The sequence below is a fragment of the Ranitomeya imitator genome, chromosome 6 (genome assembly GCF_032444005.1).
Source record: "Ranitomeya imitator isolate aRanImi1 chromosome 6, aRanImi1.pri, whole genome shotgun sequence".
Taxonomy (NCBI): Eukaryota; Metazoa; Chordata; class Amphibia; order Anura; family Dendrobatidae; genus Ranitomeya; species Ranitomeya imitator.
Window position 1 is genome coordinate 387,169,174 of NC_091287.1, and position 11,338 is coordinate 387,180,511.

At 45.9% G+C, this 11,338-nt stretch overlaps 1 protein-coding gene across 1 annotated transcript; it reads right to left on the reverse strand.

The window, feature by feature from the left end:
• Nucleotides 1-3,950: 3,950 nt before the first annotated feature.
• Nucleotides 3,951-7,912, reverse strand: LOC138642714 (uncharacterized). The gene is made up of 2 exons (XM_069731085.1): nucleotides 6,641-7,912; nucleotides 3,951-4,200 (listed from the first exon to the last, which is right to left on the reverse strand). The coding sequence occupies exons 1-2, from the start codon at nucleotides 7,373-7,375 to the stop codon at nucleotides 4,186-4,188; spliced, it is 750 nt and encodes a 249-aa protein (XP_069587186.1). The 5' UTR covers nucleotides 7,376-7,912; the 3' UTR covers nucleotides 3,951-4,185.
• Between the last annotated feature and the right edge of the window lie 3,426 nt (nucleotides 7,913-11,338).

Here is an 11,338-nt window from a genome sequence, read left to right on the forward strand (position 1 = left end):
ACTACATCCGGGACGAGACACCGCCGCAGGCCCGAAGCATCAGCTCACCCCCGTGTCCCAACGCGCAGGTGCCACCTTTCAAGCCATATAGCGCACTGACAGCAGGTACATAGGGAGCTACTCCGGTGGCGCGCAGGCGCATCACAGCCAGGGTGAGATCCAAAGGAGCTTCTCCCATGACATAGATCCGCGAGCGCAACCTCCGTAGACATCACCTGCCCGCCCTCATCAGGCGCATAAGTCATAAAGAGAATTCCATCCCTATTATATTTGGTAAAAACCATAAGGAAAACCAATGACCCCCATAAACTATGGTAAGTAGCACAAACAGCAAAACGGCAATAGAAGTGAAAACCAAACATGCACCATATCTATAGTACAATGAGACAATCGGACAGCATAAATGGAGACAGATACATCAATAAACATCCATTCATTAATAAATTCTATAGGACAAAAAGAATCCTTTTAGACAAAGAATCCATCTCCATCAGCCTCCGACTGTCCCAGTGTCTACAAGAAAAAAGATAAAAACATGACATTAAAGAAATATCAAAAATCCAATGTCCAATTAAAAACAAACACATACTGACGAATCAACTGACCTGCGGGGTAATGACCATGTTAAACACATGATAATAAATTAAAATCCAAATTCAAACCCTTAGGTTGTAGCGACCCCAATGTGTAAATCCATCTCATCTCCTTTTTCTTGAGTATCTGCACCCTATCACCTCCTCTTCTCAACATGGGAACACTATCAATGACCCTGAAGCGAAGCTGGTTCACAGAATGCCTCATCTCCACAAAATGCTTCGGAACCGGTAAATCCGTCAAGCCCGTCCTTATCATGCTTTTATGTTTGCTAATACGGATCTTTACTGCTGTAGTCGTCTCACCCACATAAGTCAAGCCACATGGGCACACAATCATGTACACCACGTAACTTGACAAGCAGGTGTATCTTTCCTTTAAGAAGATCTTCTTGCCAGTATGAGGGTGATAAAAAAATTCACCCTTCAGCAAATTGTTACAACAGGCACAACCCAGGCACAGAAAATTGCCATGCCTGGCTGTGCCCAAAAGCTGCTGAGTAGGGGTCCTTTCGGAACTGATATCAGATCTCACTAATTTATCATTCAAATTCCGACCCCTTCTAAACGACATCGGAGGTGACCTAAAACCCACAATGGACGGCAGTCCCCGTTGGAGAAAAGCCCAATGTCTCTTCAACACCCGACCAATTTGATTGCTGGCAGAATTGTAGGTAGACACAAAGGGGATACGCTCACATGGCTGTCTTCTCGGTGGCCTATTACAAATGCTCTCACGCGATGTATCGCGGGCCCTCATCTTAAACTCATTCACCACCACCCTTGGGTATCCCCTCTTTAAGAATTTACCACACATCTCCTCCAGTCGTAGGTCCACCCTTTCTTCATCTGATACAATACGTCTGACACGTAGAAGTTGACTCCACGGAAGGGAGCCCACCATTCTCCTGGGGTGATTGCTGTTAAATAACAGAAGGCTGTTCCTATCTGTCCCCTTGATGTAAATGTCAGTCTTCAATACTCCCCCATCTTTATACACCAGGGTGTCTAGAAACTGTATCTGAGTGGTAGAATGGGTAAGGGTAAACTGTAATTCGGGGTACACATTGTTGAGCTCCCCCCAGAAGTCCACCAGTCAACTTCTACGTGTCAGACGTATTGTATCAGATGAAGAAAGGGTGGACCTACGACTGGAGGAGATGTGTGCTAAATTCTTAAAGAGGGGATACCCAAGGGTGGTGGTGAATGAGTTTAAGATGAGGGCCCGCGATACATCGCGTGAGAGCATTTGTAATAGGCCACCGAGAAGACAGCCATGTGAGCATATCCCCTTTGTGTACCTACACTGGGACAGTCGGAGGCTGATGGAGATGGATTCTTTATTGTCTAAAAGGATTCTTTTTGTCCTATAGAATTTATTAATGAATGGATGTTTATTGATGTATCTGTCTCCATTTATGCTGTCCGATTGTCTCATTGTACTATAGATATGGTGCATGTTTGGTTTTCACTTCTATTGCCATTTTGCGGTTTGTGCTACTTACCATAGTTTATGGGGGTCATTGGTTTTCCTTATGGTTTTTACCAAATATAATAGGGATGGAATTCTCTTTATGACTTATGCGCCTGATGAGGGCGGGCAGATGATGTCTACGGAGGTTGCGCTCGCGGATCTATGTCATGGGAGGAGCTCCTTTGGATCTCACCCTGGCTGTGATGCGCCTGCGCGCCACCGGAGTAGCTCCCTATGTACCCGCTGTCAGTGCGCTATATGGCTTGAGAGATGGCGCCTGGGCGTTGGGACACGGGGGTGAGCTGACGCTTCGGGCCTGCGGCGGTGTCTCGTCCCGGATGTAGTGCGCCTGCGCGCGTCTGCGGCGCTTGAAGTTTGGGTGTCCGTATGGGTGCGGGGTATGTCTTGGGGGATGGCCCCAGCTGCGGTCATGGGGTGGCGGTTCACTTTGTGACCTGTGCGCCTGCGCTTCCCAATGCGTCCTGTGTATGAACTTTATTGACCCGGAAGTAGTGTATGGGGATTGATTTTGTCTGGAGTAAAGAGCACTATTGATTGGGTGACCTCTGTGGGATAATATGCACTGGAGGGTGTGATTGGGTGTTTTTCCCTTTGGTGTAATACACCGGGATTGGACACTGCGATGACCGGAGGTAGCGGATTGGTCGAGTGTTCCCATGGTGACGGAGACACAGGAAGCAGCGGTGTTGTGAATTCTGTGGCAGAGCTCCCTCCTGTGGTCACAAGTGGTACTTCGGCTGATTCTCTCTGTGAGCTTCCGTTGGTGGAGGAAAGTGGTACTGCGGCTTCTGAGTTTCCTTCCTCAGGTGATGTGGTGAAGTCGTTAGGTGCTGCTCTATTTAACTCCACCTAGTGCTTTGATCCTGGCCTCCAGTCAATGTTCTAGTATTGGATACAAAAACCGTGTGCACTACTGGAGAAGAATGGTGCTAGGTTAGGTTCCCACACCTTCATAGACTATAAAGAAAAAGAACCCAGCACTCAACTGATGCTTTAGTGCAATTTTAATCGTAGTAGTACCCAATAAACGTTTCGGTCCTTGAATGGACCTTCGTCAGTAACTACATGTGAAAACCAAAAACAAGTGTAAACAAAAATTACAGAAAATAAAGTTGCATACAAAATAAAGTATATACAAGGTATTTTGGAAAAGGACAATAGCATCGATACAAAACTCTGGTCAATCTATACATAGAGTATATGCTGGGGAGAAAATAACCCGAATATCTAGGCTGAATTATGTTCCACTCAGGATGAAATAAGGAGAGATACACCAGAAAGATGATAGTGGGAGAGGAGGTACATACCGTACTGTAGAATAATAGAATAGACCGTATGGTCATAGGGTACAAAAAAGCAGCGTCTGTAAGTGTAAGAAAGTCCCATAAAATTCCCATGGACCGGTAAGCACAGGGTGTCAGGGGATATAAGGTAAAACATACCTTATGTGTGAGTCAGATAGGAGCGGTACTGTGGGTGGATAATGAAAAAGAAATTACATGCCGAAAAAAAAAAAAAAAAAAATTACATACAGCAAAAACCGGCCGATCAGAGAAACGCTCTAGTGCAGGGGATTTACCTGAGGAGACCGAGCTGGATGGTGGTGCTGTCAGACGCGGTGTCCACCGCTAGTCTGATCAGAAGTAAGTGCGGCCGCCATCTTATAAGAAAGGGGCGGGACAAGCCAGCTCCAACAGCCAATCAGCGGCTGGGTGGCAGACAGGAAGTGACGGCGTGCTGTGAGGACTACCTCAGTGTGCAGCTCAATGAGAGTTCCTGTGTATGGTAACCGGAAGTGACATCACGTTGTCATAGGGATAGGGCAATACAATGGAAAAAAAAAAAAAAAAAAAAAAAAAAAAACAAACACGAGCGCTGCGGAAAGCGCGGCAAGGAGAAAGTAGAAAAGGAATGAAAATACAGGCAACATAGGACAAGTGATATGGAGCTGAAGTGCCTATACGGAGATGATATGCTGGGTGAACAATCTCCATGGTGATAGGTGCTCCTATGGTCTATAGGTCTGATTAGTGATATGATCAGCTAGGTGAGGATAACCAGCTTGGTCCAGTGAGGTGTGCGGGTAGACCGAAGTGATCAGTACAGACGACTCTAGAGGTAAAAGAAAGGAAGAATTAGACAATGGTAAAAATTGCATCAATGACTTACAATGGAAAAAAATAACAAAACCAGGAAGATAGAAGAAGTCCGTAATGACCTGTGGGAAAATAACATGATACCACATTGCAGGGCAAATCACCCGATAGTACCATACAGTCTCAGAGAAAAGAGGCTAGATCATAGTCTCTATTGAGTCCCAATGGGTGGAGGGTCTCCAATGTGTGGATCCAAAACGCTTCCCTCCGCTTTAGGCGAGCAACCCGATCACCACCCCGCCGGATGGGGGGGATATGTTCTATTACCTGGAACTGTAGCTGTGAGATATTATGACCCAAATTATGGAAGTGGAGGGGGATGGGTAACAACAGGTTCTTACAGCGGACCGTGGATTTATGTTTGGAAATCCGATCGCGAATAGGTTGCGTTGTTTCACCTATGTATAGAAGTCCACAGGGACATTTGATTAAGTATATAACCCATGATGAAGCGCATGTGAAATACTCCGGGATTCGGAATGACTTTCCAGAGCGAGGATGATGGAAGCGGGGTCCTTTAAGGACATTATGACATTGAGAGCAGTTCAGGCATGGGAAGGTCCCGGTACGTGGACTCTGTAAGAACCGTTGGCGGGGGGATGGAATACCTGATCCCAAGTCTGCCCTGACCAACGAGTCCTTTAAGTTGGGTGGACGTTTGAAACAGGGAAGAAAAGGGTTCTGAAACTCAGTAACGTTGGGGTAACCCTTGGACAGCAGGTGCCAATTCCGGCGTATTGACCTATGTAGAATGTACGCAAACGGGTGATATGAATGAACAAACGGGATCCGATTAGAGGCTCTATTGGGTCGTGGGGTAGGGGGGGCAGCGGCTTTTTCCAGTATCGCTGGCGGGTAACCCCGTTGAGTGAACTTAGAAGCCATTTCCTGGAGGCGGATCGATCTAAGCTCTGTGTCAGACACAATCTTAGAGACCCGATAAAATTGGGACTTAGGTACTGAATTTTTTGTGGCCGGAGGGTGGAAACTCGTAAAATGTAACAAACTGTTACGGTCAGTGCTTTTAGTGTAGAGGTCGGTAGTGAAAGAGCCATCAGGTTGTAGAATGACTAAGGTGTCTAGGAAATTGATCTGTGTAGTACTGTAAGACATGGTGAAAGAGATACCTGGCCAGGCCGTGTTCAGCCAATCGAAGAAGAACGCGAGGGCTTCCAACGAGCCCCCCCATATGCAAAAGACGTCGTCGATGTAACGTTTCCATACAAGGACGTGGTCACGAAATAGTGGGTGAGGGTATATCTGACTCTCCTCAAAATCGGCCATGTAGCAATTAGCATACGGGGGTGCTACGTTGGAGCCCATCGCGGTACCACGGATTTGTAGATAAAAGTCATCCTGGAACAAAAAATAATTACGGGTAAGAATGATGGTTAGTAGGTCAATACACAAGTTGATCTGGTTGGGTAGCAAGCCGGACTGGGTCAGGAGTTTATGGACCGAATTGATGCCTTCTATATGGGGGATAGATGTATACAAGTCTTTTACATCCATTGTTACCAGAATTGAGTGTGGAGGAATGGGACTTATGTCTTTCAGGATGTTAAGGAAGGATCCTGTGTCCAGGATAAAGGATTTTGATGTCCTAATCAATGGGGTGAGAATTTTTTCTAGGTAAATGGCCAGTGGGGAGAGGATAGAGTCGGTAGAGGCGACTATGGGCCTCCCTGGGGGTTTCTCTAAGTTTTTGTGGATTTTGGGAATGGTATAAAATACTGGGGTGATAGGGTGTAGTTTGGTGAGGAAGTCCCGTGTCTTAGGGTCTAAGACCCCTAACTCAATATATTTCAAAAGAGTGTCCGAGATGATTTGACGAGTCACGGATAGGGGGTCATGTGGTAATTTAACATAGATCGTGGGATCACCTAGTTGGCGTTTGATTTCAAGAAGGTAGTCCGATCTATTCATAATCACAAGGGCGCCCCCTTTATCTGCAGGTTTGAAAATGAGGTTGTTGTCGTTTTGTAGGCCCCGTATGGCTTGTCGTTCCATGGGAGAGAGATTGGGGGGAAAAAACAATTTACCCTTTCTGATATCCTCACATAGTAATTTAAATGATTCTTTCACGAAACCTATGAAAGATTCCATGGCGTGTGAGCCTTGGGGAGGTCTGAAATGACTTTTGGTGTAGAGCCCTAGGCTCCGTGAAGAGAGAGGACCGTCAGATGAGCCCGTGGAGGGTAGGGTAGAAGATGATTCGGGAGATGTGGAGAAAAAGGCCTTAAGTCTAAGTGATCGAAAGAATCTCTGAAGATCCATTTCAAGATCAAATGTATGACATTGGTATGATGGACAAAAAGACAAACCCTTCTGCAGGACTTTGTATTCCGCTACACCAAGTAATCTATCAGAGATGTTAATTACCAATGGATTGGTACCTGAGATCTCGTTATCCTCCCTTGGGCCGAGTCTCCTCCTATGTCCGTGGCCGCGCCTCGTGGTCTTCTTCTCGGGAAACGTTGTCGTTGGCCTAAAAAACGGGGTGGAAGTGTGGCAGGGGTACCCAACTCCTGTTCTGAGCCTGATGTTGAGTAGTCGAGGGAGGTACGCTGGGCCTGGCGAGATGGGTTTCGACGTCCGGCATAATTGTCCTGCCATCTGTATACCTGTTGGCGCTCGTAGTCCTCCGTGTCCCTATTGAATTTGCTACGTTTTCTGTCCTCTGTCTCCCGTCGGTGCTTCTCGATGTTTCTGGATATTTGGTCCTTGAGGGTAATCAGTTCCTCGGGGGTCCCAGATGAAGACAGTTGAGCCTCGATGGATTTGATGGTCTCGGAGCTTGTGGAGATCGCTTTCTGCAGGTGCTCAATCGTCAGGGTAATAATGTCGAAAGAACATTTATTTAATATTTGTTCATATCTGGTGCAATACTCGGGAGAGTCCCGAAACAGTGTGGGACGTAGTGGAACCCGTAGACCCCTAGGGATCCGTTGTGCTCGAAGATACTCAGAGAGTGTGGCACAGTGAAGTTCGATGTTGGTAAAGTGACGGAGTTCCCTTTCTAGATCTCTCCCCCTTGCTTCCCTAGGAGGGATTTTTAAAAAATCGCTACTGAAAGTGGAACGTGCCAGGATATTCGAGGTCTCCTCAGCATTATAGGAGAATGTGGACATGACCCGTCAGTGTGCAATCACGTAGGGGAAGATTATCAGATACAAAAACCGTGTGCACTACTGGAGAAGAATGGTGCTAGGTTAGGTTCCCACACCTTCATAGACTATAAAGAAAAAGAACCCAGCACTCAACTGATGCTTTAGTGCAATTTTAATCGTAGTAGTACCCAATAAACGTTTCGGTCCTTGAATGGACCTTCGTCAGTAACTACATGTGAAAACCAAAAACAAGTGTAAACAAAAATTACAGAAAATAAAGTTGCATACAAAATAAAGTATATACAAGGTATTTTGGAAAAGGACAATAGCATCGATACAAAACTCTGGTCAATCTATACATAGAGTATATGCTGGGGAGAAAATAACCCGAATATCTAGGCTGAATTATGTTCCACTCAGGATGAAATAAGGAGAGATACACCAGAAAGATGATAGTGGGAGAGGAGGTACATACCGTACTGTAGAATAATAGAATAGACCGTATGGTCATAGGGTACAAAAAAGCAGCGTCTGTAAGTGTAAGAAAGTCCCATAAAATTCCCATGGACCGGTAAGCACAGGGTGTCAGGGGATATAAGGTAAAACATACCTTATGTGTGAGTCAGATAGGAGCGGTACTGTGGGTGGATAATGAAAAAGAAATTACATGCCGAAAAAAAAAAAAAAAAAAAAAAATTACATACAGCAAAAACCGGCCGATCAGAGAAACGCTCTAGTGCAGGGGATTTACCTGAGGAGACCGAGCTGGATGGTGGTGCTGTCAGACGCGGTGTCCACCGCTAGTCTGATCAGAAGTAAGTGCGGCCGCCATCTTATAAGAAAGGGGCGGGACAAGCCAGCTCCAACAGCCAATCAGCGGCTGGGTGGCAGACAGGAAGTGACGGCGTGCTGTGAGGACTACCTCAGTGTGCAGCTCAATGGGAGTTCCTGTGTATGGTAACCGGAAGTGACATCACGTTGTCATAGGGATAGGGCAATACAATGGAAAAAAAAAAAAAAAAAAAAAAAAAAAAAAAAAAAAAAAAAAAACAAACACGAGCGCTGCGGAAAGCGCGGCAAGGAGAAAGTAGAAAAGGAATGAAAATACAGGCAACATAGGACAAGTGATATGGAGCTGAAGTGCCTATACGGAGATGATATGCTGGGTGAACAATCTCCATGGTGATAGGTGCTCCTATGGTCTATAGGTCTGATTAGTGATATGATCAGCTAGGTGAGGATAACCAGCTTGGTCCAGTGAGGTGTGCGGGTAGACCGAAGTGATCAGTACAGACGACTCTAGAGGTAAAAGAAAGGAAGAATTAGACAATGGTAAAAATTGCATCAATGACTTACAATGGAAAAAAATAACAAAACCAGGAAGATAGAAGAAGTCCGTAATGACCTGTGGGAAAATAACATGATACCACATTGCAGGGCAAATCACCCGATAGTACCATACAGTCTCAGAGAAAAGAGGCTAGATCATAGTCTCTATTGAGTCCCAATGGGTGGAGGGTCTCCAATGTGTGGATCCAAAACGCTTCCCTCCGCTTTAGGCGAGCAACCCGATCACCACCCCGCCGGATGGGGGGGATATGTTCTATTACCTGGAACTGTAGCTGTGAGATATTATGACCCAAATTATGGAAGTGGAGGGGGATGGGTAACAACAGGTTCTTACAGCGGACCGTGGATTTATGTTTGGAAATCCGATCGCGAATAGGTTGCGTTGTTTCACCTATGTATAGAAGTCCACAGGGACATTTGATTAAGTATATAACCCATGATGAAGCGCATGTGAAATACTCCGGGATTCGGAATGACTTTCCAGAGCGAGGATGATGGAAGCGGGGTCCTTTAAGGACATTATGACATTGAGAGCAGTTCAGGCATGGGAAGGTCCCGGTACGTGGACTCTGTAAGAACCGTTGGCGGGGGGATGGAATACCTGATCCCAAGTCTGCCCTGACCAACGAGTCAATTTCCTAGACACCTTAGTCATTCTACAACCTGATGGCTCTTTCACTACCGACCTCTACACTAAAAGCACTGACCGTAACAGTTTGTTACATTTTACGAGTTTCCACCCTCCGGCCACAAAAAATTCAGTACCTAAGTCCCAATTTTATCGGGTCTCTAAGATTGTGTCTGACACAGAGCTTAGATCGATCCGCCTCCAGGAAATGGCTTCTAAGTTCACTCAACGGGGTTACCCGCCAGCGATACTGGAAAAAGCCGCTGCCCCCCCTACCCCACGACCCAATAGAGCCTCTAATCGGATCCCGTTTGTTCATTCATATCACCCGTTTGCGTACATTCTACATAGGTCAATACGCCGGAATTGGCACCTGCTGTCCAAGGGTTACCCCAACGTTACTGAGTTTCAGAACCCTTTTCTTCCCTGTTTCAAACGTCCACCCAACTTAAAGGACTCGTTGGTCAGGGCAGACTTGGGATCAGGTATTCCATCCCCCCGCCAACGGTTCTTACAGAGTCCACGTACCGGGACCTTCCCATGCCTGAACTGCTCTCAATGTCATAATGTCCTTAAAGGACCCCGCTTCCATCATCCTCGCTCTGGAAAGTCATTCCGAATCCCGGAGTATTTCACATGCGCTTCATCATGGGTTATATACTTAATCAAATGTCCCTGTGGACTTCTATACATAGGTGAAACAACGCAACCTATTCGCGATCGGATTTCCAAACATAAATCCACGGTCCGCTGTAAGAACCTGTTGTTACCCATCCCCCTCCACTTCCATAATTTGGGTCATAATATCTCACAGCTACAGTTCCAGGTAATAGAACATATCCCCCCCATCCGGCGGGGTGGTGATCGGGTTGCTCGCCTAAAGCGGAGGGAAGCGTTTTGGATCCACACATTGGAGACCCTCCACCCATTGGGACTCAATAGAGACTATGATCTAGCCTCTTTTCTCTGAGACTGTATGGTACTATCGGGTGATTTGCCCTGCAATGTGGTATCATGTTATTTTCCCACAGGTCATTACGGACTTCTTCTATCTTCCTGGTTTTGTTATTTTTTTCCATTGTAAGTCATTGATGCAATTTTTACCATTGTCTAATTCTTCCTTTCTTTTACCTCTAGAGTCGTCTGTACTGATCACTTCGGTCTACCCGCACACCTCACTGGACCAAGCTGGTTATCCTCACCTAGCTGATCATATCACTAATCAGACCTATAGACCATAGGAGCACCTATCACCATGGAGATTGTTCACCCAGCATATCATCTCCGTATAGGCACTTCAGCTCCATATCACTTGTCCTATGTTGCCTGTATTTTCATTCCTTTTCTACTTTCTCCTTGCCGCGCTTTCCGCAGCGCTCGTGTTTGTTTTTTTTTTTTTTTTTTTTTTTTTTTTTTTTTTTTTCCATTGTATTGCCCTATCCCTATGACAACGTGATGTCACTTCCGGTTACCATACACAGGAACTCTCATTGAGCTGCACACTGAGGTAGTCCTCACAGCACGCCGTCACTTCCTGTCTGCCACCCAGCCGCTGATTGGCTGTTGGAGCTGGCTTGTCCCGCCCCTTTCTTATAAGATGGCGGCCGCACTTACTTCTGATCAGACTAGCGGTGGACACCGCGTCTGACAGCACCACCATCCAGCTCGGTCTCCTCAGGTAAATCCCCTGCACTAGAGCGTTTCTCTGATCGGCCGGTTTTTGCTGTATGTAATTTTTTTTTTTTTTTTTTTTTTTTTTTTTTTTTTTTTTTTTCGGCATGTAATTTCTTTTTCATTATCCACCCACAGTACCGCTCCTATCTGACTCACACATAAGGTATGTTTTACCTTATATCCCCTGACACCCTGTGCTTACCGGTCCATGGGAATTTTATGGGACTTTCTTACACTTACAGACGCTGCTTTTTTGTACCCTATGACCATACGGTCTATTCTATTATTCTACAGTACGGTATGTACCTCCTCTCCCACTATCATCTTTCTGG